Below are 25,985 nucleotides of genomic sequence, written 5' to 3' on the forward strand. Positions count from 1 at the left end.
CATTTTTACTGAAACATTGAATTGCAGTCATTTCTCTGGTGTGCCTCCTATGCTAACATTTTTACTGAAACATTGAATTGCAGTCATTTCTCTGGTGTGCCTCCTATGCTAACATTTTTACTGAAACATTGAATTGCAGTCATTTCTCTGGTGTGCCTCCTATGCTAACATTTTTACTGAAACATTGAATTGCAGTCATTTCTCTGTTGTGCCTCCTATGCTAACATTTTTACTGAAACATTGAATTGCAGTCATTTCTCTGTTGTGCCTCCTATGCTAACATTTTTACTGAAACATTGAATTGCAGTCATTTCTCTGTTGTGCCTCCTATGCTAACATTTTTACTGAAACATTGAATTGCAGTCATTTCTCTGGTGTGCCTCCTATGCTAACATTTTTACTGAAACATTGAATTGCAGTCATTTCTCTGTTGTGCCTCCTATGCTAACATTTTTACTGAAACATTGAATTGCAGTCATTTCTCTGTTGTGCCTCCTATGCTAACATTTTTACTGAAACATTGAATTGCAGTCATTTCTATGATGTGCCTCCTATGCTAACATTTTTACTGAAACATTGAATTGCAGTCATTTCTCTGTTGTGCCTCCTATGCTAACATTTTTACTGAAACATTGAATTGCAGTCATTTCTCTGTTGTGCCTCCTATGCTAACATTTTTACTGAAACATTGAATTGCAGTCATTTCTCTGTTGTGCCTCCTATGCTAACATTTTTACTGAAACATTGAATTGCAGTCATTTCTCTGTTGTGCCTCCTATGCTAACATTTTTACTGAAACATTGAATTGCAGTCATTTCTCTGTTGTGCCTCCTATGCTAACATTTTTACTGAAGACATAATTTTGTAAATCAATTTTTTTCTTGGAACTCAATTTGAACATCAGATGTTTAATAATTGTCACTTATATATTTCTTTTATTTATTTACATCCTAGAAGCGAATCGTCATTTCTTCATAGAGCATTGTTAATAAATTGGTTAAATTAGTAAAACCTTTTATTTCCAGCTCAACTAGTATCAAATAAATGTCAGACTTTATGGTTAAGAAATAAGACTTCACAATTTATGTTGTACAACAAAGTATTTTAATAAGATTATTTATTTGCTTTCTTCCCCCCCCCCCCCCGGGGTCCCACAGCTCCCCATCACAAGCGAAATAAAAATGTTGTGGGTTTAAAAAGAAAAAAAAACAGGAAGACCAAATATTTTGGTCCTTGCAAAGTAGGCCCTAAAAGACGTTCAGCGCCCCCCCCCCCACACACACACACTCACACCTAAACAGGTGGGCGCTGACTGTAGACAAAGATAACTTTTGGCAATGAGTTGCTGATGAATGCAGCGGATGTGCACGTCCCCCAGTTCTTCTCTCACTTTAATCCCCCCACACACACACACACCTTTTCACTAGATCTGCTCACTTGTAGGCTGTGCTGTACAATAGTTGTGGGAATAGCAGTAGCAAAGCAAGGTAAGGTCACCATTTCATATTCTCAAGTAGATATCTGCACATACATAAAACACAATAATCGTGGGCGCGGCCCGAGGCCTAAACAAGACCCAAGAAAAGGATTGGGGAGAAGATAACTGAAGATTTATATTATCATCATACGATTATACAAGTATTATAAACATCGGTACACAATTTTTACATCTACTCGGGGCTCATACCCTGGTTATAATTCTGAGGCCCCCTTATTAATTGAGAAGTGTTTACTTTTGACCGTATTCAGACAGGCTACAAGAAGGACCTCTCGGGTGGGATCTGGGTGATCGAAGGCTGTCATGCGGTAAATAAATATTTTATTTTATGGAGGCGCGGTGGCTGAGTAGTAAAGCGCTTGACTTCTGAACTTGAAGGGTTCCGGTTTCGATGTCTGGTCAATACTGTGATTTTTAATTTTCATCTTAATATGCTGAATGATTAAGAAACTCGAATTATTTTGCAGAAGCGTCGTTGAGGTTGGTGACATCCGGTGCGATTGCCAAGTTAATTTTCCATAAGCTTTGACGTCGTAAAGTAAATGTAAATAACAACATTTTTAGCGGCCCCCGAAAGGAGAATAGCCGCTATTATCGGCCCCCCGAAATGGAATAGCCGCTATTAATTTTGTGTGGAATGTCTGAAGGCCCCGTTTAGATCTCGTAAACTAGAAAAAATATTAAAAATTTTAGACCTTTCAAAGTTCTGATGCAACGGCTACTTTTTTTTTGAAAGCGAAAAATTTAATTTTTAAAAAATCAACTATAGAAGCAGTTTTTTCATAAAATACACAATTTTTACAACTATTCACTATTAATAGTAACAAACAAACAAACACGGGAGTTGTTTAGTAAGGGTATGACGTAATTACCAAACTTTCAGCACATTCATGCAAACTGATTTTCGTTTCTTCGTCAAAAATATTTAAAAAAAAAATTATATTACTAAATTATTTAACTTCTGTCATCTTTACTACTACATTTAAAAAAGATTAATTTTTTTTTTAAAGAGAAAAAAATCTATTTAGTAAGCATTTAAGTGGAATATAATTTAAAACAACAATTAATAAGTAGTGTCGTATTATCGTACATATGTACTGCTAGCACTAGCGGATCCAGAACTTTGGAGTGGGGGGGGGCGATTTTTTTCCAAACCCTAACCCTAACGCCCAGTAAACCCTAACCCTATGCATAAACGTGCGTACAGCGCGCACACACACGCACACACACGCGCGCGCGCGCACGCACACACATGCACACACACACATATTTATATATATATATATATGAGAATAAAAAAAGCAGCATTTCTTAACCTTCGTCAAAAAACAAAACAACTGGGGCAGCGCTATAAGGTTCTCTTGTAGGGTTAGGGGCGAAGCCCCGACGCCAAAAGCGTTTTCTTGCATTCTTCATTGCAGAAACGCATTCTCCTGACATCTACAGCTCATAAAATTCATCAATGGAGTTCGGGGCGAAGCCCAGACGCCAAAAACGTTTTCTTGTATTCTTCATTTCAGAAACGCATTCTCCTGACATCTACAGCTCATTATTCATCAATGGAGTTCGGGGCGAAGCTCCGACGCCAAAAGCGTTTTCTTGCATTCTTTATTTCAGAAACGCATTCTCCTGACATCTACAGCTCATAATTCATCAATGGAGTTCGGGGCAAAGCCCCGACGCCTAAAGCGTTTTCTTGCATTCTTCATTTCAGAAACGCATTCTCCTGACATCTACAGCTCATTATTCATCAATGGAGTTCGGGGCGAAGCCCCGACGCCAAAAGCGTTTTCTTGCATTCTTCATTGCAGAAACGCATTCTCCTGACATCTACAGCTCATAAAATTCATCAATGGAGTTCGGGGCGAAGCCCAGACGCCAAAAACGTTTTCTTGTATTCTTCATTTCAGAAACGCATTCTCCTGACATCTACAGCTCATTATTCATCAATGGAGTTCGGGGCGAAGCTCCGACGCCAAAAGCGTTTTCTTGCATTCTTTATTTCAGAAACGCATTCTCCTGACATCTACAGCTCATAATTCATCAATGGAGTTCGGGGCAAAGCCCCGACGCCTAAAGCGTTTTCTTGCATTCTTCATTTCAGAAACGCATTCTCCTGACATCTACAGCTCATTATTCATCAATGGAGTTCGGGGCGAAGCCCCGACGCCAAAAGCGTTTTCTTGCATTCTTCATTGCAGAAACGCATTCTCCTGACATCTACAGCTCATAATTCATCAATGGAGTTCGGGGCGAAGCCCCGACGCGAAAAGCGTTTTCTTGCATTCTTCATTGCAGAAACGCATTCTCCTGACATCTACAGCTCATAATTCATCAATGGAGTTCGGGGCGAAGCCCCAACGCCAAAAGCGTTTTCTTGCATTCTTCATTTCAGAAACGCATTCTCCTGACATCTACAGCTCATTATTCATCAATGGAGTTCGGGGCGAAGTCCCGACGCCAAAAGCGTTTTCTTGCATTCTTCATTGCAGAAACGCATTCTCCTGACCTAAAGCTCATTATTCATACTATTAAAAAAGGACCTTTTGAATAATGTTGTACTTTAAAAAACATTCTAATATAAATTTATAGGCCCTAAATACATTGCAAATAAAACCGATTTGTTTCTTGAAAAGATAGATACCCCACATATTTAGATTTTGGCTTTGAGGATCGCCGCCCAAATTTATTTAACTAGAAAAATATCAGATTGAGTAAAGGTTGGGAAAAGGCGACTATGAGAAGATTGTTTGAGTTTAGAACTCTTCTCAATCATGACTCTTATACTGAAAAATTTCGTTTGAATTCTAACTTTTCCAATGCAAAGTCTTTCTTAAACTAATAAAGATAAATTCATGTGAAATTACATAAACTCTGTCTGGAAATGGGAGGTGCGGTAGAGTGAAAATGATTAATCCTCGCTCCTTTAATAACTTCTGCTAAAGATTGCATCTAGCATTAAAGAATAGGGGTGTGGCGACTCGATATAAGAATTTAATTTATAGTATATATAAATTATATTAGTGACAGGGTCACATCAATACGTAGTTTATATTATATATATTTAAGTAATTTTGTTCACAAACTATGATTCTCCACAAAAATAGGACCGCCCCCCCCCAGCACTCAGAGGGCTAGAGTGGGGAGGGCAGTACATGCAATCGCCCTCCCCCCAACCCCACTGAATCGGCCAAAATACCTGAAAGGGAGCGACATAATATACAATTTATATTTTAATTCAACTAATTCTGTTCACAAACTATGATTTCTCCATAAAAACGGACCCCCCCCCCAATTCAAAGGGTTCAGGTGGGAAGGGCAGTAGAGGTATTCGCCCCCCCCCCCCCCCAATCAATCGGCAAACAGGGAACGACATAATATATAAAGATCGGTTAAAATATCAATAACAAGTTTTAAATATATAGATATTTAATTGATTCTGTTAGCAAGCTGTGATTTCTACAAATAAATTGGACCGCACCCCCCACTCGAAAGTGTATGGGGGGGGGGGGCGGGATTGATACCATCGCCCCCTCCCGACCCCACCAAATAGGCCAACATACTAGAGGGGGGGCGAAATAATCTAAAAATAGGTTGAAATATAAATAATTAGTGTATATTTTTAACATAAGTAATAAATTCGTATACAAATTGTGTGAATTCTACAATAAAATCGCCCGCCCCCTCCCCTGGCCGAGTGGGGGGGCGATCGCCCCTACCGCCCCCCCCCCCCTGGATCCGCCAGTGACTGCTAGGCAGAACGGAGAGGCAATTCTTTTTTTTTTTTTGTTGAGGGTTTGAATAACAAATTGTCAATTTACAAAACATTTAGATCAATTAGATAATTATTCAATAACATCAGGTAGGCCAAGTTCATATTTAACTTCACCTTTACCTATCCATTAGTTTGTTGGACCGTTGGGGCACCACACAAGATCTGTCAAGCGTCTTTCTCCATTTCTCTCTGTCCTTTGCCTTTGAAAGCATTTCATTCACAGGCAGGCCTGCCCGTTCTTTGATATCTTCCCATCGCTTTCACTGTGTTCCTCTTTATCTTCTTCCTGGTGCTGTTCCCTGAAGGAAGGTCTTTGCAAGCCCTGAGGACCTTGTGATATGGCCATAGTGTTTGAGTTTACTTTTTTTTACAGTAGTTAGCAGGTCATCGTGGGGTGCAATTACTGTACTGTTTCTAATCTCTTCATTCGTGATGCGGTCTTTGTAAGTGACACCTAGGATTTAACTATATCTTCAAAACTATCAGGTCGTTGAATACATATGAATATTAACAATGTAATAATAATAAATAATGATAATAATAAATCTCCGTATCCTGTGGCATCAAGTCGTTAGTCGAACTAACACTACTACAGTAGCGGCAACACTTTCGACACGTGCATGTCTCTTCTTTGTGTATTGACGGAGATAGGGTTGTAGTTGTTGATAGTTTGTTGTTCATTGTTTCTGAAAATATTGAAACCTGCATTTTTACCTGCATGAGCGACCACTTCGGGGGCCAATTTCGTGTTTAGTTCCGCACAAGCTGTCTTTGTAGCATTGTTCATGTTGTTCTTCTTGTTGCATAGTTATTGAAGTGGATGTAATTATTATTGCTTTCTTTTTGGTTTTCTTGTAGATGATTTTGTTGCTGTTACAGTTGCGGTTGTTGTTATTGCTATTGCTATATTTTTAGATTTGTCAAAACTATATAATTAAACCCATGGAAAGCATGGTAGCACCACTGACATCCGAACAGGCACAGAACATTGAAACGATCAGTTCTGGAACAGTTATGTCATAGTAACAGGGATGTCTTAGTAAATTAATGATGGCCAATTTCTTCAGGGGGAATAACCGACGAACAGGGGAAGTAAGTTTGTACGAAGACTCAGGTTGTGAGTACTGGGCCAATATGAGCTCATTTCGGGTGTGTGCATGTGTACTTGGTGTGCTGGTGGGTGTGTGTAAGGGCACTCTACCCCAGTCATATCAAACGTGATTCATCTATGGCAGGTAGCCTGGTGCTAAAACGCGTTGTTGATGGATCGCTTTGACATGTAAACATCTCATTCAGAACTCTGCAAAACTTTCATTGGAGCTAATGAGTAGAAATGTAGAACTACTGTCAACTTAAAGTTTGATTCCTGGTGAAGGCGGGGTTAATTTCAACTAGTGTGAAAAGTAAAAGGCTACTTGATTGTTGTGTTGACCTGATGATACCCTCGTTAACCCATTGTCAACTGTACCTCACGTACACACGTAAACACTCATACATTCACACATATAATCACTCAAACACTCAATTATTTACACACTCCCACTGGAACACATACACCCAAGGACTGCAAAGTTCACTAATTCAATTGAAACTAATGTATTCAGCAATGTTCCTGCTCCGTTCATCTCAAATTGTATCACCATTTCTTTGTCATTCTCGTCATCAGTGTTGAAGATAAAAAGCTGACAGAAGCTTTAGATACCTAAGAGTTATCTTTACAAAGAAAGGAAACAAACCTAAACTACTGGCCAGAATTGAACAGACCACATCAGCACTTGCAAATTTCAAATCAATCTGGAAAGACAAAGGCATAGTAATAATAATCATCTTTATTGTCCGTAAGGAAATTTTTCTAACAATTTGTGCATTACACCAAACAAAGCATTGTAACTATAAAAACAAGGTTACAAAGACAGTTTGTGTGGAAACACAAACTCAAAATCGGTCCCCGAAGTGGTCCACCCAGGCAGGCTTCGATATTTTCAGAAAGAACATCCGAATGAAATTATATCAAAGAACTACCGAACTAGTGAGGAGGACTCTAGCAATGGAATTGAGATGCTATGGAAGGATCCAAGGCATCACATACAAAGACCGCATCACAAACGAAGAGATGAGAAACAGGATCACAACGGCAATTGGGTCCCACGATGACCTGCTGACCACTGTCAAAAAAACAAAAACCCAAAAAACGCAAACTAAAACGTGATGGCCGTATTACAAGTTCCTTCGGGTTGGCAAAGATCTTTCTTCAGGGAACAGTACAAGGTAAAAAAAAAAAAAAAGATTCTATCCAAGACGAAAGATCCCTTCTCAACTAAACAGACACATTATTATTGGTAATGTTTTTAAACATATTTTAAATTAAAAAAAAACCCAACAAAGTGAAAGAGGAGGATACATCGTCTGCCGAGTGCCGACAGTCTCCGGAATATATATCTATACCTCACTATCAACTTTCGCTGCTGGTATTACGAGCAGTCAGCTAATTTAAACACGCGTTTTAATTTACTCTATTTTCGAAAATCAGATAAAGATTTTTTTTTCTGTTTCGCCAAGAGACTGTCGGGATATATTCTTGAACACACCGAGCAGACGACAGAAATGTTTTCAAAACTTCACTGCTACACGCATGCGTGTAAGTAGACAACCAAGTGTTTATGTGTGTGTGTGTGTGTATGGTATCAAAGAGTGAATTGTGTGCATCCTGCCAATAAGGAAAAACTCACGTGAGAATTTTTAGAACTGGTTTGAAAAATATTTTAAAAAAAATGAAATTTAAAACAATTTTGCAAAAATATATTTCCTCTAACTTTCTCTGCTGTATACTAAGAAAACAAGCTCGTCTAGGTCACAACGACCTAGGTCAGGCAGGAAACCAGTCAATTAGTTTGATGTGATGTCTCAGCAATAACAAAAGTCAACTACTTCGAATCCCCATTAGATTCCTCAGCAACTGTCACTCTCACCAGCGTGGTCAGTTCTTTCGAGACAATCGTCATAGAAGGCCTGAACACTGACCTGTGACGTCACAATCTGTGGGCAGTGGAGACCAATAGCTCGTTGCCACGTCGTACCGACCTGTGACGAGGGATCGTTCGCTAACCAGGGCCTTCTCTGGTCGATCAGAAGTTCCGTCCTCGGAGGATTGTAAACGTTTGATCAGACAAACTTTTTACCACTTTTGTAAACCTTCATTGTTAGTGTGTCGGGCAAGAACTGGATTCCTGATAAATGTGACTAATACTTAGCATTTCTCGCAAAAGCACAGGAAAGCCATAAACTCCGAGTCAGTCCGAAAGGAAGGAAACACTGCTTTAGGACGTGCCAGCTTCCAGTTGGACAGGGACGGAGTGGGACTCCATGACAATGTATTGAGTTTTAAAATAAAACACAAACTTCTAGTACTACAGTAATCCAATGTTGAAGTACTTGCGTGTTACTTAAAAGACAGATTCTCACCACTAAAACAAGAGTCTGTTTATAGCATGATGTAAACAAAAAAAAATGCTTTCACTGGAAGAGACCGATCGTATGACGGGCAAAGTACACTCGGTGCCACGCCCTTTGGTAAGAAGAAAACAATGAGTAAGGTAGACACCTCTGCAGTTAGGAGTACAAAAGGTTAAAGGTCAGAATGACTTCTGACTACCTGACCTCCTTAAAGTTATAGATTCATCCTCCTATTCATCCTAATACTCCACCTCTTGCATCTCATCACCCAAGCTTTGATCTGTTACACCCACCTCCTACAGGCAGCTATTCGTCAGTCTGCTGTGCACTCTACAGGTTTACAGTGTTGTTTTCTTTCTGCTTCGTCTTCATTCTTAGTCATTCTCTCTTCATATCTCTCTCCTTCTCATTCTTCCTCACTATCTCTCTCCCACTCTCTCTTCCTCCATATCTCTATCTCTCCCGCTCTTTCTTCCTCCTTCTCTCTCTCTCTCTCTATCCTCATTTCTCGCTCTCACTCTCTCTTCCTCCTTATCTCTATCTCTCCCGCTCTTTCTTCCTCCTTCTCTCTCTCTCTCTCTCTCTCTCTCTATCCTCATTTCTCGCTCTCACTCTCTCTTCCTCCTTATCTCTATCTCTCCCGCTCTTTCTTCCTCCTTCTCTCTCTCTCTCTCTCTCTCCTCATTTCTCTCTCTCTCACTCTCCTCATGTCTCTGTTTCTCTCTCTCCTCCCCCTCTCTATTTCTCTCTCTCACTCTCCTTATTTCTCTGTTTCTCTCTCTCTCTCTCTCTCTCCCTCTCTCTCTCTACATATATATATATATATAGGTCTGTGGTCTATTCATTTATTATTTATTTTAAAAAATTAACGGTCAAACTAGAATTTGTGTCAGTGTGGCCCAATAACTAGAAATGCTTTATCTAAAGATATACATTAAGTTCAAAATTTATAGGAAAATCGTTAGAGCCATTTTCAAGAGCCGTGTCCACCCACAAAGATTTTTTAAGCCAATAAATTAGCAAGCTGAATAGAGGAATTGTATAAATAACAGTATAAATTTAGCTCTTGATCTTTCATATTGAAATGTAAAAAAAATATGTATTTCAGAAATTTGGAGCTGATGGTCATCGTGTCTTGGAGAATGTTGGTGCGCGTCTTTTGTGTGTTGATCTTGTCCATCTGTAGTGTTCAAGTGAGTATTCATTGACCCGTGTGTTAGCTGCAACACGGCTCCTCTCTATCTCTTATATCGGCGTATTGGTAGTAGTCACTGACAAGGCTTAAATAAGTATCTTAAATATAGATATATTTAGATTTCATCTTCCTGGAAGGAGAGTACACTTATAGGAATACAAATTTGGAGATTACGTTACTTTCAAGGCCACTAACTCCTTCCTTCTTCCTCTTTTTTAATAATTATATGTTTTTATATTTTTAAAAATGTATAGTGTTATAAGAAGCATTAGCCATATTATATTGCGGCTAGTCTTGAAATTCCGCGCCTTGACTCATCTTTAATATTCCTTGTGGTCAAGGCCTGACCAACGACCCAGCTGTATTAGTTGTCCACTCGTATCCCGTGCTTCCATGGACGCCTATATTTGAGAAAAGTTTCCGACATCCCGACATCCTCTAGTCGTGTTAATTCAAAGTTAAATTAGTAATGTCTCCTTCTGCTCTTTTTTCCCTCAGATGTTTGACCAGGACCTGAACCCTCGGACGCTAGCTGGACTGGAGAAAGAGTGGAGCCGAAGTAAGTCACTAGAAGGGCCTTAGAGCTTGGTTTATCTCAGGTCTTCTATTCAGTTAGCTTTGTTTCAGTTGCATGAAACCATTTATTTTTTTGACAGGGTTCTAAACACAACTGACAGCGACAAAGATTCCCAGTTACTTTACTTTTAATTAAGCCGGGAAGGTGTCGCGGGGAAGTGTAGCAGATGATCTTCCACCGGCTAATAGATAAACTTCACACAAGAGTGATACATGTTTGTACGAGTTACTTATTGGAAGCCTAGCAGTCCTCCAGAACTGCATGATAAATACAAATGATAATCATAACATGAGCTGGCAGGAGCTAGAATAGCGTGTAATAACGCGTAGTTTTTACAAAGCTTATATCAACTCACTCTGTCTTTCTGTCAGGTCAAAAGTTTGTACAGGTTATTTCTCCCACACCCAATCTCGGATCAAGCTAAAAATTTGTCCAAATGTTTTCTTTTACCTGACAACACAAGAATCAATAATTTTTTTTAACCAATTAGTTAATTAACTATTGGTACTAAATTATTATATTTGGTATCGAACAAGGGAAATAAATTGTATGTAATGAGGAGGTATAAGTTGAATTAGTCCCCCTTATACCCTGTAAAGAGAAATAGGTCAAAGCGTCCAAGTTTGAAACTAACAATCGATAACTATAGAACCATCTATTTTCATAAGCAGCATCACTAGCACAGTGGGTAGTCTATTCACCAGAGGAGGGTTGAGGTGGCTAGAGCCTCTAAGTTGGAATCCAGGTCGCTCAACTTTAAAAAAAAAATGCACTTAAAAAGCGATCACTGTAATATTTACACAGATACCCCCTTCTCTCTCACTCCCCCCCCCCCTTTTTCCAGCTGGTTCAGACACGTGAATGGATCAGAGCTTAATGAGAAAAATAAAAAGGATGAAATTGTGCTAAAAATATTTCTAATTGCACAGATTTATTATTTTGAGTCTAGATCTATGAACAATTTAATTACATGACTGATCTAAACTCATTGATACAACTACGAGTAATGTCAACTTTGTTTTTTCTAAAGCATTTTTAATAGTTTACTTGTTTGTCAATTAAAAAGTTAAATTAACGTTTCATGTATGCCGCCGTTAGTAGTATGTATGCATTTATCAACAGTTATGAAATTTATGAAAATGATGATATAAAAAGGGTGTATGTATATGTGTGTATCACAGTGTGTGTGTGATAGAGAGAGAAAGAGAGAGAGAGAGAGTACGATAATTCCTTATGATTTCTCTGAAGCGTATTTCAGTCAGCTACTTTGTTTGCCATTTTGCATTTTTCCAATTTGATTGTGTCTTATCATCATCAGATCCTTGTTTCAAAAAAGTCTGTCAACGAGGCGAGACATGTGTCTTAGACAGAGACAGGAATAGCAAATGTGTCTGTCAGACTGACTGCGGGATGCTGAAATTCAACCGAGGACAATACGAGGTGATTCAAGCAGACAAATACAATTTACACGCACCCACAATCACACACACACACACGCAATGACACACACACAATCTCACAGACTCTCACACAGTCTCACACAATCAAACGTACACGATACACACACACACACACACAGCCATTTGCTTACTCTATAAATTTGCTCTTTGAATGTAAATTACAATGGATATCTTTTACTTTAATTGTGTGTTCTTTATGTTTAATATTCAATCTATTCATCATTTCTTATCTTATAAATGACAGAAATTCCTTCAAAATAGAGATTAATTACGTCCTACTCGTATCCATGACATCTGGTCATGAATGTTAATTAGAGACTTACACCTAAAGTCATTGATTTTCCCGGCTGATTTTATGCAACCCCTTCTATGTTCAGAAGGAAAGAAGGAGCTCTTGTACGAAGATGCAGTGGCGTCACAAGGGTCGGTGTCACCCGGTGCAGTTAGCTCATTGTGTCACGCCCCTCAACGTTCTCCAAACATTTCCCACTAGACACTCTCGTAACTTTGTTCTATGTGTTCAACCAATACAGTAAGGTGGTGACTTTTATTGGTTAACACACAAAATGTAACATTGGTGGCAATTCTAATATAAAATCCCATTGTTTATGTCATCTATTCAATATTTATTGTATATTTTACGAAAGCTTATTAAAATTAAAAATAGACTTAACATCTCATGAACATGTTTCCTTTCACTCTTACATGGAAATAGTATAATATTAGGCTGTGTCTTTTTACTACAATCTAGACCAGAAAATGTACGTTATCCTCCACCTTGGTCAGCAATTGGTCTGGGAGAGCGCTGGACAGAGCCGCGTGCGCCAAGCGCTTTTCAGCATTTCTGAGCTTTAGAAATTCATTCTCCTTAAATCTAGCTTGTACTATTTCTCCTAGTAAAAAGATTGCATGTCACATAATTTAATTAAGAAATGGTGGGGACTGGCCGTATCTGATGGGGAGAATTATCAGACTTAATTCGAGGTGACCGCTCGCGCCAAGGTAAAAGTGCTTTATCCCCGCCAAGCTTTTTCCTTCATTCTGAGCTTCATAAATTCTTTTTCTGGCGTCCGCATTTTTCATCCCTTATTAAGAATAGCTCATGTCAATGTTAGAGTAAAGCGGAGTGGGACAAGTTAACATAATCTTCGCAGATAATAATCCTTGCCGCGAACTTTTTAGTTTTTGTCACACAAAGTTCGCCAACTTTAGGGAGAGAAATTGAACCAATCGGACCATTCGAAAGGAATTCTGCAAGCGGAGAAGTTTTGAAAATGTCTTCTTCAAAACGTTTCAATTGATCGTGTTGCTTGAGGCCCTCACAAAAAAAAAACTGTAGACATTTTAAAAGGTCCTTAGATGATACGAAGTCTTTAACTTGCTATATTGTAACTTTATAAATATTGATAATCATGTCATTTGACTGGGTTAATATCCGAACTTTGATGGATGGCTACAATGAAAATAATTTTAATTTTACCCTTGTAAAATAATTTGAACGGCTTCGCCCCTCCTCAAGGTCATGACGTCGCACCCCCCCCCCCTCAATGGGTTGCCCCACACTGCTTGAGAAAAGCAGTTTTATAATGAGCTTGTTGTCCTGAGATCATCCTCGAGTTTAGAAAGACGTCTTGACGCGGGTCTATTCTGTTCACTCTTAGCTTTGTTGTTGTTGTTTGACAATGCTAGAAATCGGGTAATCTCTAATTCTTATGTTTTAATTTGAAAATTTTAAAATATAGTAAACTATCCTACGAAGAATAAGAATGGCACTGCCAATGTCTATCCCCAGGTGTGTAGCACTGCCAACGTCACCTATCAGTCAGAGTGCCACTTAAATATCGACCACTGCCTGTGTAAGAGCAACGCCAGAGGGTGCAGCCAGCCGGGGGTCACGAAAATACTGGTAGATTACTTTGGCGCCTGCAGAGGTAGGCTACTAAAAGTGTATCTCGTAGACCTGTTTTTTTTTTTTTTTTTTTTACATTGTCAATTTATAAATATATTTATTCAATAAAATGACATGATCAAATCTCTGTGTTTACTTTGTATAGAATGCAATAATGAAGTTGATTAAAAAAGAAATAATAAAATAATTAAAATATAGTGTTCAATGAAACAATCAGTTGACAACTAACAAAGACCTGTGTAAACATTTTTATTATAGAGTACATTTTTAAAACTTTCTGATATCCAGTAGTATGCCTAAATTAAACTTACATATTTCTGCCCCTTTCTTTTGTTCTTAAAAAAAATGTGATAATATAAAATGTACATATACCAAAAAGAGAAAACTATATATTTCAATTCTATAAGTACTGAAGACTATTGTGTCTAACTCTATGGTCTAACAGCCATACATTTACATATTGCACAGTACACTCTTTTATTATACTAAATCTCGTCGGCCTCCTTCAGTAGTGAAATAATAATAATAATAATAAGGCTTGTCTTCGAGTCCGAAGATTATACTATACTATACTAATACTCTCCACATGTGATCAAACTAATTTTTTTAATAAGAAGGTGATCACAGTCATGCTTAGAATTCAGAGTGATCAGAAAAAACATCAAAGTATTGAAAAAAGTATTGAAATAAACCATCAGCATATTTGCATAACCAGTCAGCTTGTTTCATGAAGGATTACAATTCACAGAAATGACTTTTAAACTAAATGATTACTCCATAGAACGAAATGTCTTCAAATTCTTGGAATGTTGGGGAGTGAAAGGGAACAACTGCGATGTGATCAATGAACAATGGGAAACAAAATATTCCGATGTTGAGCAATATAGAAGGCCGCTCCACCACCAGGTGTTGTTGCAAATAAAGCTTCATCCACTTTGGAGAATTTGTCTGGATTCGGTTGATAGTAACCGGCCTTAACTCCAGCCAGCAAAGACGATACTTTCTCTGCATTGACGATAGATACAGTGCAGCCTCCCCATCCAGCGCCAGTCATTCTTGAACCAACAGCTCCATTAGCTTTGGAGACCTCCACCAGAGTGTCCAGGTCAGGGTGACTGCAGTCGTACATATCTCTACAGCTGGCATGACTTTGATTCATCAGCTCACCAAGCTGTTCCAGAGCATTTCCTGGCTGCTGGTCACAGATGGCTTTGAACTGGACAACTCGTTTGGCTTCACTGTAAACATGTGTGGCTCTGTTGTAAAGGCTGAAGCTGTCCACATGTGTAGTGTTGGCACTCAGACTAGTTTCTACCAACTCCTCAGGGGTAACTTCTAGAATTTCACACACTTCCTGTTTGATATAAGGCTCAGGGTGTAACTTGGAGGTGACCAGATTTAGCATCTCATCCAACGTATATCCCAATTTTTCCTGCAGCTCACCAAGTCTTCTAATCTCTCTCCATTTCACTCCCTCCTGTGATGTGGCTAAAACCTGAGCAGCTAATCTGCATTCTACCACTCTAGTGTTAAACTGAGGTGTGGCTGCCTTGTTCATTTCTGCCAAGGAGTTGCCCACAACAAAGGCTGCATTTGGTGGCAATAGAACATCTTGCGTACGCAGTGGGTTGAATTCTATCAATTTGGCCTTGCCAGCAACAGCTGTAAGACTAATGGCTTGATCCATGCCACCACCTTCTGTACCTATGAAACGCTCACATTTGGCACACACCTCTGCCAGTTGTTCCTTTGACATGGTCCATTCATTAGCCTTCAACATAGACAGAGCCGAACAACAAACTAGGGCACTGGAACTGGACAGGCCAGCACTTCTGGGAACTGTTCCATCTACCACAGCTTTGAAGCCTCGCAATGTGTCCGACTGGAAATGTTCTTTGATGCCTTGAATGCCACACAATACATACTTATACCAGTGAGGCACATCTTTGGTGATGACAATTTGGTTGGCATCAACATTATAGGATTGATATTGTGGGTCAGTGTTAACAAGAGAAATCTGGCCCTGGGTGTCAGGAGATACTGCCATGACGATGTCCAGCTCTACAGCCATAGGTAGCACAGAGTAGCCACAGTAGTCAATGTGCTCACCAATCAGGTTAACTCGGCCTGGAGCTCGAGAAAAAAACTTTGGTTCCTCTCCATAAATTTCTATAAATTTTGCTTTAATTTTTTCAAACCTTTCTTTTTTGTCTTCTGGTATTGGAAGTGTAGGAGGATTTTTATCCTGGGCCATTTGTATTTCTCTGAAAACTCTGAACAGCAACAGTGAATGAAGTGTACTAGACTTATTAAAAGTTATTAATTATTAATAATCAATTATTAACGTACGCCGGGGGTACGGTTATTACACAGTCACAGTGACAGTCACAGACAGTGGTCAGTGCCCTGCTGGGTCTGGTGGAGCAGCAACAGCGCTTACAACTAACACTATTTACACTGTTACAATACTATACTATCTATATTTAATAATAATATTATAGATCTAGCTCTAGATTGTCAGTAGTCTGAGTAGTGTTTTAAACTTGTTTTTATTTTCTTCTAAAATTCTTAACACGTAGACCTGCTTCAATGTGCTTCAATTTAGAATAGAGAAAAAAAAAAGGTGGGGGCGACACAACATACCTATACCAATACATGTGTCAAGTTTGCTGTTTCTGTAGGAATTGTGGTTTTACAGGGTGGGTTCACCAGCCCCACGCCAAACCCTCCTCCTTTCTCACCCGGGCGTGGGACCGGCATAAAAATAGTTAATTCAAAAAATTGGTTATTTTTATATTGATTCTTGTTTTGTCAGGTACAAGAAATAATTTCGCGAAATTTCACCTTGATCCGAGATTGGGTGTGGGAGAAATAACGAGTACACACTTTTGACCAGACAGACAGACAGACAGACAAAGTTTAGCTGCTGTTAGTCTTTGTAACAGAAAAAAGGTTTAAAATATCAGAAATAAACATATATAGTTTAAATAAGTACCTTTAACTAATTATTTAATCCAACTGTGTAGGTTCTGTCAACAATACGCGCGTGGTAGACCTCTATCTACACAGCCGCTCCGCTTTCAGCCAAAGGGCGCGTAAGATTAAAAAAAAACTAGAACAAAAAGGTTATCCTGACTTTGCATACTTTATATAAATCTAAATTCACTCCGTCAGTATTTCCTCACGCTTCCCATTCTCGGATCCACTTGAAACTTTGCACAATTATGTATTGTCTCTAACAAAGAATTCATTGAAAAATGTACCAATTAATTATGTTTGATATTGATTAAGGGAAACAAATCTGACAGTACTGATGGATATGGCAGTAAATATACAGTTCTTTCATTCCCTTAGATATTTTTTAAAAAGTATTTTTTGCATGTTAACACTGTAAAAATAATGAAAAAGAAAATCAATGTATTGAGTATTAGTCCTACTTTTAAACCTCGTGTCAATATTTGTTCAGTTCAGCTCTCGTGCCAACCAATCTATCTCAATCAATCTCCATGTTCCCTACTGTCCACCAATGTACCAGTGTTCGTATGATGCAATCTGTTGTTGTTGATCCCCAGATTTCCCAAAATGTACAGACAGCGATGCCACACAGTTTCCTGGCCGTTTAAGGGATTGGTTTTATGTTGTCATGGACGAAATGGTCAGTTTCTTAATGTATAGCTACGCACATGTAGTTCTTGTAGTTCTATAAGGTGTAATAAATATCTCCCCCCCCCCCTCAAAGGTTAGGATGGAAAACTTTAACTTATCATAGGATAAGAACAGGAAAAAAAATCTCTTATTTCCTATTATTAGGTCACTGTTACGTTTTCATATTGGATGAGACTCTTTAGACATGTAAACGACAAATCACAGTTTATAAATACTTTAATCTTTATTAACACTGGAAACACTTTCTTGTTCATAGTCCTCCATTTCGGTTCTTCTTCTTTCAACACGCAATCGCACCATTTCACATTCACACTAAGATGCGCACGTAACACCCCCCCTGTTTAACAAGTTCGATGTACATCGAACGTCCAAAATACAAATCACTGAATATATTATCAGACTATTCCAAGTTAAAAAAAAATCGGTAACATATAAAACCATAATGTAATAACTAAACAAACTCAAACACAATGTCATGTTAATACCAATACAATTCCAACATGGAATAACAATTATATTCATCACAATAATAACTGTTATTATGAGCAATTGAAACCACTTCTGTTAACATATATCTTTAAGTAATCATATTTCTATTAATACAACTCCCCACTCATAATTTTATGCCTGTACAAACACCATCATTCCAGTCGCAATCACATAGTTAACAAACAAGGTCTATCTTGCTCCATGTATATTGTAGCCTCAACAACATGACCCAGTTTATAACTAACAACACTCCTCATAGGCTACCATAGATTTAATCATTTAATCCAATGCTATTTACGTCTTAGTATCCTCAGGCCTATATAATAATTCCAGTCTTGACGTTTCTTTTTATGTATTTCTACCACATCATTTCGATAATTTTCTTACAAATGTAATTTTAATAGAATAATTATAATCCAACAGAACCACACATAATTAAATACATTGTGCAACATCTACGTATCTACTTTCCAGTATATAATTATACTCTTTTACATTTCCTATGTAGCCTTTACAAACTTCTATAATGTAGTATCCTTAACCTATATGTATATGTAACAACAATATTTACTTCATTACACATATATTTATTCATTGTAGAATAGAACAATAATTAGTGTCCATCAGTCCTACGTTTTCTAATCATATCTATATAATTCTAACATTATTGACATGCCATCCTTTCCGCTTCCCTCCTTTGCAATGATGTCCCATTGTGATCCTACTACCGAATGATCTAGCTGTACTGTTTTCTAGGCTGCTAATATCCCTCTCTTTTCTCGTATACGCCTCTCCATAATTGTACCTTGATTCCTTAATTCTAATTAACTGTTGACACTGTCTTCTAATATGCCCCCTTCTCCCACAATTAAAGCATAAGATGTATGGACTTGTACGTCTATATGTGGGTTTAAATCGCTTTCCCTGTACCACTGATTGCCTTACTTTACTTTGATTTGGACCCATTCCTATTGCATTGCTTTCTACCTTATCTGTTAATTCTTTCTTCTCGTGCTCTCTGCTACCCATGTCATCTGATGTATGAGATCTTATGTCTTCTTCCACATCCCCATTTCTACCTCGCGTAAACTTTATCCCATAATATTTCTTCCAATTCTCAATCTCCCTTACTGAACATATTTTCACCCCATGAATATTCCCAATAATTAAATCTATCTCACCCTGATCTACAACACAAGCTTCCACTGTCCCCTTAAAATACGGTGTGTCTATACTAACTTTAGCAATCGGTAATTGTACAATATTCCCATTAAACATAACACACTTCCTAGATTCGCCTGTATATTCATGGTCTTCCACTAAATCCTTATTCACTCCAATAATAGTGCTCCCTGTATCCCTGATGGTCTTGGCTGCCTTGTTCCCTACGAATGTCTGAAAAATCTCCAATGTTCCAGTATCAGATGACAATGATAAGCCTTGCTCTATTCTACCTTTCTCCCAGTCCTTTCTTTCCTGTCTGTTTCCTTGATATCTTCCGTTGCGGCTATCATTTTGTCTTTCATATGTACCACTTCTATACTGTCTATCCTGTGTCTCCCTTGTTCTGTGAGAGTTATTCTGTGTCTCACATGTTCTGTTAAAGGCAACTATTTCTTCTATATCACTGCCTCTAGATAATTTCTTCTCGGGATGTGCCACTTTATAAGCCCTTATCAGTCTTACTATGTCTTCTATGGATTTCGGTTTCCTCTCCAACAGAAATATTTTTAATTCCTCCTGACACTCGTACATCACTTTGTCCAGCATAAGAAATGTCTTAAGACTGTCAAAGGTTTTTTCTACCTCAGCAGTTTCTATCCAGTTATCGAAATGGCTGCTCATTTTGTCCAGGAAGGTCTGCGGATCATCCTCTGGTTCTATCTCACAATTAACAAACTGTTGGCGGTAGAAAGCTTCTGTTTTCCCGAAAGTTCGAAGTAGTTGTTCTTTCACAATGCTGTAGTTACTCTGGTTCATACATATTTTTGAAGGCACCTCCGCTGTAAATGATCTCGACAATAAGAATGTCCATTTGTCTTCAGGGTACTCCAATTCTCTCATTTCTATTTCGAACTTCTTCAAAAAAATGTCTATGTCCATTTTGTCTTCGTTGAATATCAAACCTTTATATTTTGCCAGTTTATTCCCTGTAGAGTCACTCTTTCTTTTAACATTCTCTTTTCCTTGGTCTGTTTTTAACTTTTTCTCTGCTGTCTCTTTTTCAAACGCTAATCTTTCTCTTTCAATGGCGACTAATTCGTTTTTCTTCTCCTTTTCAATGGCTATCTTTTCTCTTTCTCTTTTGTCCTCCTTGTCTAATCTTTCCTTTTCTTTTTCTCTTTCTCTTTTGTCCTCCATCGCTAATCTCTCCTTTTCTTTTTCTCTTTCCATCGCTAATCTCTCCTTTTCTTTTTCTCTTTCCATTGCTAATCTCTCCCTCTCCATCAACCTTTCTTGTACGTACTTCCTTAGTTCTGCCCCTTCAAGCTCCAACAACCTTCCCTCTTCTTTCAACGCTGCTACCTCAGCCTTGTCCGCCATTTTCTATTACTATTAATCGAATTGAATAGTATCCTGTCACTAGATCTAGACTATATAATATGATATCTCTACTGTCTGTTGACAGGAGATCAACTGTGTATAAAGGACTACGTAGGTTTTACCTTTGCGTTGGGCGCCACTTGTTACGTTTTCATATTGGATGAGACTCTTTAGACATGTAAACGACAAATCACAGTTTATAAATACTTTAATCTTTATTAACACTGGAAACACTTTCTTGTTCATAGTCCTCCATTTCGGTTCTTCTTCTTTCAACACGCAATCGCACCATTTCACATTCACACTAAGATGCGCACGTAACAGTCACGCCACATTCAAAAAGGGGGGGGGGGAGGTGGAATACGGAAGCTGGAAGTAGAAAAATTGAATCATTTATCTCCAGTTAAAATTTCACTCATAGGAGTATGACTGGTTAGCTCAGTTTATATGTGTGTGTATATATATATATCATAGCAATTTAGCTATTTTCAGAATTCGACCAATCAAACCACAATAGCTCATTTTATATTTGTGTGTATATATATATATATATATATATATATATATATATATATATATATATATATATATATATATATATATATATATATATATATATATATATATCATAGCAATTTAGCTATTTTCAGAATTCGACCAATCAAACCACAATAGTAACAATTATTATAATGTAAGGAATTAAATATAGGCAACCCAAACGATGGAGCAAGATGGTGGATGTTTATTTTAAAATGAAGTATTATGTGTCGAGGATCCCAACAAACACAAAACGGGCGCCTGTCAGCCATGGGTTCACTTCACACCGAGTCTAGTTGTACCACAACGTTCACCTGTCCTTTTTGACTAGACAGTTTTCTGGCCACCCCCGCCATACAGCACCGACAACACCCTTCCCCAGTGTTGCTCCAGGTCCACGGCCGGCGAGACACCTAAAGTTATTAGGCAAGACGAGAGACGCCTTTTTCTTCTTGTTCCAGAACTCCAGACTCTCATATTCTCTTCATGTCACTTTTGGGCGGATGGAAGTTTCTCTCTCTAAACATTCCTGTCTCGGCCCAGTGCTAAACAGTGCTCGTGTGCGCACCATAAACGCAGTTGCATGGGCAGAGTTTTAAAAATAATTGCCTCTATTCCTCACTCTTGCTCTTCCTACTTATAATAGCCTACTCCTACTTGTACTTGTGCAAAGTATTTGTGCTGAAGACTTTTATCATATGTACATTTTTCTCGTCTCGTGTTTTCAAGGCTCGTAGAGCAGCTATTGGCGAATACAAGGATCTTTGGTTGGAGACCGTCAAGGGACACAATCACAATTATGCAACGATCTGGAAATATTGTGATTTAGACGTCGATCCCCAAGACAGGTCAGTCCTTCTGAATAAATTCTAAAGCTCTAAATTGCCACAAAAAAAAAAAAAACAACACAAACTTCTAGATAAACTAGTTTAATATTTATAAAAAAATTATTTTTACAAGCCTCGCTTATATTGAGTAAAATGAGATCAATTATTTTGAATTAACCATGAAATTAATTTTTCATAGTTCAAGCTAGAATAACAATAATAAATCTTGAGTAAATAATTGTATTGTCTATGTTTGGTGCAAATTATGTGGCTGTGTTTAAAAAAAAGATGAAAGCAATTAGACATAGTGTTGGAGAAACACTACAGCGCAAATGTAGTTAGTCTCTTGTTTTTTACTGTCTGTCTGTCTGTCACTTTTGATATAAAAACGTATATATTTTTTAATTTTTTGATGTACTTTTATGTTCGCAGTAACCGAGAGCGTGCACTTTTAAACCTCGGGTGTGAGTTTGCTTGTAGCGTGGTCAGCGAGTGCGACTGGCCCACAGGAGCCGCTTATGAGTTTGTGTATTACACAGCACTCTTTATTGTTTTGTTTATTCTTCAGCCAAAAAAAAAAATACTGATAGAAATCTTTAACGCAAGCAGGAAATAAGACAGAATCCCAAACATCTGGAAGAATGCTATCATGATCCCCATATTAGGGCCTAAAGCAAGGCAAATGAAGCAGTCACTAGTTTTACATGCAAACTTATAGAAAGATTGGTGAATAATAGACTCAGATAGTTGAGTCAGTCTACTTACTGAAGCCCAGGCTGTCTTTAGAAAACGAAAGAGATGAGCAGACGACCAATTTGCCTTTATCACAGAAACATGAAATGAGAACGCAGAAGAAGAGGAGGAAAAATTTTTAAAAAGAAAAAACCAACAAACAAAAAACAAAACAAAACAAGAAAAACCTAACAAATATTTAAACAAAGAGAAAAAAAAGCGTATACGAAGTGTAATTGTTGAATGAGTCATGTAGGTCTAATTAAATTTGTAATAGATATAGACCAACAACAATAAATCTGTGCGATTGATAATATTTATCCCATTGTTTTTGTTTAACGCTATTTCATGCTTTTAGCTTTCTCAAAACGCTATGATCCTGTCACTTGTCTGAGCCAGTTGAGAAAATTGGGAAAAGGGGGGGGGTTAGAAAGAAAGAAATATCTGAGTGTATTTTACCGTAATTGTTTTCTTTTTGTTCGAGATACCAAACAAAATATTTATCAATAGTTTATTAACTAATTGGTATTTTAAAAATTGATTCTTGTGTTGTCAGGTAAAAGAAATAATTGTATGAAATTTCAGCTTGATCCGAGATTGGGTGTCGGAGAAATAACGTGTACATACTTTTAGCCAGTCAGACATACGGATGGGTTTTGCATAGATATTTAACAGTAATTGGGGCTTGGGGGAGGTCTACATTCTGAACTTGAATTTAAAAAAAATATAACTTTGATTATATTGTGGAACTTTGATTATATTTGACATGTACTTCACTATTCTCTCCATACAGACGTGTCAGTAAGAAAGAGTTGCAGTACTTAATGAAGACAGTGAAAGCGACTGAGCAATGTCTGGCTCCTTTCCTGGACAAATGTGACGTCAACAACGACCGCGAAATTACACTGATGGAATGGGGGCATTGCTTAGGATTAAAAGACAGTAAGTTTACCATGACCTCATTAAGTACCGGCCGAAATAGCTCAGTTGGGAGAGCGTTAGACTGAAGATCTAAAGGTCCCTGGTTCGATCCCGGGTTTCGGCAGAGCATTACTTTTTTTTTTTAATTTTTCTAATTTAACTTTTAGTATTTCTTAATCTAATTTGATTGATCTAACTCTGCTATATACCACTCACTGATTGATCTAACTCAACTATATACCACTCACTGATCACAAGAATTCATATACTTTCGTGACGTGTTCGCGTCAAATTTCGTACACAGGTTCCTTTCACCTCCTAGATGCTCACAAAAAACGGTTTTTGACAGAATCGCAGCCTTGGGACCGCTATTCGCGAAAATCCGCAAGCTTTGTAACTCATAAAATTGATACATTGTTTAAAAACCAAATACATATATATATATATATATATATATATAAATAAACATATATATATATAAAAAAGTGATAAGGCTGACTAATATTTTATAATATAATATTTTATGAAAATTCTTTCCAGGTGAAATTGTGGACAAGTGTCATTCCATTCATCAATATAGAAGACAGAAGTAGACAGGTCTTCACTAAGTCTTCACTAAGATGTTTCTCTCATATTATTTTTGTGTTTTTTATATCAAGATTTCGTGGGTTAACATTTGTATACATTACAAGAACAACGTAGAAACTTCTGACTGTACAATTCAACATAAAGTACATATCTCTATTGAAGACATATTCATCATCATCATCACTCCTTTGAGTTCCTCATGGAACATAGGGCCTCGACAAAAACACGCCACTCTCCACGGTCTCTTGCTAGTTTTTTGATGGTGTCCCAGCTCTTCCTGGTCTTCTCTGCTTCTTGAAGTACACTGCGTCGCCATGTTCTTTTTGGTCTTCCTCTGCGTCTTGTTCCCTGGGGGGTCCACTCTAAGGCCTGCCTAGCTCTGTTGCTGGTATCTTTTCTAAGGGTGTGACCAATCCATCTCCACTTTCTCTCTAAGATCTGCACCTCTATATTTTTCTGTCCACTCATCTCCCACAGTTTGGTGTTTTCTACTGTGTCGTACCAGTGTATTTTTATGATATTTCTCAGGCATCTATTGATGAAGGTCTGTACTTTTTTTTTTGTCGCTTCAGTTGTTCTCCACATATTGTGCAGGCTATAACTTTTGAAGTCTCGGCTATAACATTTCATTTCATTTTCTTTTGGGTCACAACAAGAGGGGACTTTGAGATTTTGGTGCCTTGTGTACATTTCCAATGGACTCCCCATTCCTGGCTTCTTGTATTGTTTTAAGTTTATTGGGGAAAGAAATAGCGATGCCTCTTCAGGCTTGAGGCCCTGTACGGTCACGCACTTTGCAAACTTCTAAATCTGAGCTTGGTCTAATGTAAAATTAAAGTTTTTTTTAGAAAGCTTCTATCAACTCACTCTGTCTGTGTTGTAGACATTTTGAATACGTCATTTCTCTCTGACTTCTCATTCTCAGATCAAGTTGAAACTTCATAGAACTATTTCATTGTTTTAAAAAACAACAACAATTACTTAATTAAATAGTTGTGATGGATTAATTTTATTTGATATCAAAAAGGGAAATAAATCTTACATTATTGAGTGAGTTTTTAAATATTTTGCTTGTTTTATGGGCTCTGTGTTCTTTTCTGTTTTGTTTTTTTTAATATACAGATGAATGTTGAATAAGATTTCTTGCTTACACTTTAAAATGTCCTCCTATGTTGTGCATGTATCTTGTTCTGTTACAGCCACATTTTAGATAACTTTAAATTATTTTTTTTTGTGCTACATTTATTTAATGTGTGTGTGTGTGCGTGTGTATGTTTGGAAGGGGGGCAATCGACATCGAATCTTTTTACTTGAACTATTCAAAAAAATACAGTTTAATCTTAATACCAAGATGACTTGCTTTAAAACAATAACCAGTGGTGTTCATTTACTTCTGGCATTGTCACCCACGTCTGTCTTTCATTTGAGTCTCTTTTTAAAAAATAAATATGTTTCAAGCTTCTTTGTTTCATTCATTTTCCTAAAGTTCAAGGTCACAAAGGTGTGAGCTACTTCTGGAAGTGTTTGGCCTACAAAGCAGGCGTTTCACTTCAAGCTAGATTGAGCCGAGAACTATCTTTATAGAAGGCCTGAACACTGCGACGTCGCAACCTGTGGGCACTTTAGACCAATAGCTCGTTGCCACGTCACATGACGTGACGTCATATCTGTGACGTGGCAACGAACTATTGGTCTAATCTGCCCACAGGTTGCGACGTCGATGTTGCGGCAATAGGACAGCCTTATAAAAAAGATCGTCAAAAGATACACGCACGGCCTTAATATAATTATATGCTGAAGACAACAGCTACCTG

The 25,985-nt window shown here is 37.8% G+C and overlaps 2 protein-coding genes and 1 non-coding gene across 6 annotated transcripts; 2 read left to right on the forward strand and 1 right to left on the reverse strand.

The window, feature by feature from the left end:
• The first annotated feature begins 1,348 nt into the window (after window positions 1-1,348).
• Window positions 1,349-25,225, forward strand: LOC106052033 (SPARC-like). 2 transcript variants are annotated; one of them, XM_056019049.1, is made up of 10 exons: window positions 1,432-1,487; window positions 7,835-7,911; window positions 9,835-9,919; window positions 10,420-10,480; window positions 11,817-11,938; window positions 13,751-13,889; window positions 17,440-17,522; window positions 21,833-21,951; window positions 23,456-23,604; window positions 24,124-25,225. In XM_056019049.1, the coding sequence occupies exons 3-10, from the start codon at window positions 9,848-9,850 to the stop codon at window positions 24,174-24,176; spliced, it is 798 nt and encodes a 265-aa protein (XP_055875024.1). In that variant the 5' UTR covers window positions 1,432-1,487; window positions 7,835-7,911; window positions 9,835-9,847; the 3' UTR covers window positions 24,177-25,225. The 2 variants fall into 2 exon arrangements, with proteins under 2 accessions (XP_055875023.1, XP_055875024.1); XM_056019048.1 differs by lacking the exon at window positions 7,835-7,911 and having other exon boundaries at window positions 1,349-1,487.
• LOC129924475 (N-acetylgalactosamine kinase-like) lies at window positions 14,176-16,442 on the reverse strand. Of its 3 annotated transcripts, none has more exons than XM_056019047.1 (2): window positions 16,324-16,442; window positions 14,176-16,131 (listed from the first exon to the last, which is right to left on the reverse strand). In XM_056019047.1, exon 2 carries the CDS (start codon window positions 16,119-16,121, stop codon window positions 14,709-14,711), a length of 1,413 nt encoding a protein of 470 aa, XP_055875022.1. In that variant the 5' UTR covers window positions 16,122-16,131; window positions 16,324-16,442; the 3' UTR covers window positions 14,176-14,708. The 3 variants fall into 3 exon arrangements, with proteins under 3 accessions (XP_055875022.1, XP_055875019.1, XP_055875018.1); XM_056019044.1 differs by having other exon boundaries at window positions 16,228-16,436; XM_056019043.1 differs by having other exon boundaries at window positions 16,217-16,436.
• Trnaf-gaa (transfer RNA phenylalanine (anticodon GAA)) lies at window positions 23,635-23,707 on the forward strand. Its single transcript has one exon. It is a non-coding gene; the product is annotated as a tRNA-Phe (tRNA).
• Window positions 25,226-25,985: the final 760 nt, after the last annotated feature.

This window comes from Biomphalaria glabrata, chromosome 2, assembly GCF_947242115.1.
Source record: "Biomphalaria glabrata chromosome 2, xgBioGlab47.1, whole genome shotgun sequence".
NCBI classification, from domain to species: Eukaryota; Metazoa; Mollusca; class Gastropoda; family Planorbidae; genus Biomphalaria; species Biomphalaria glabrata.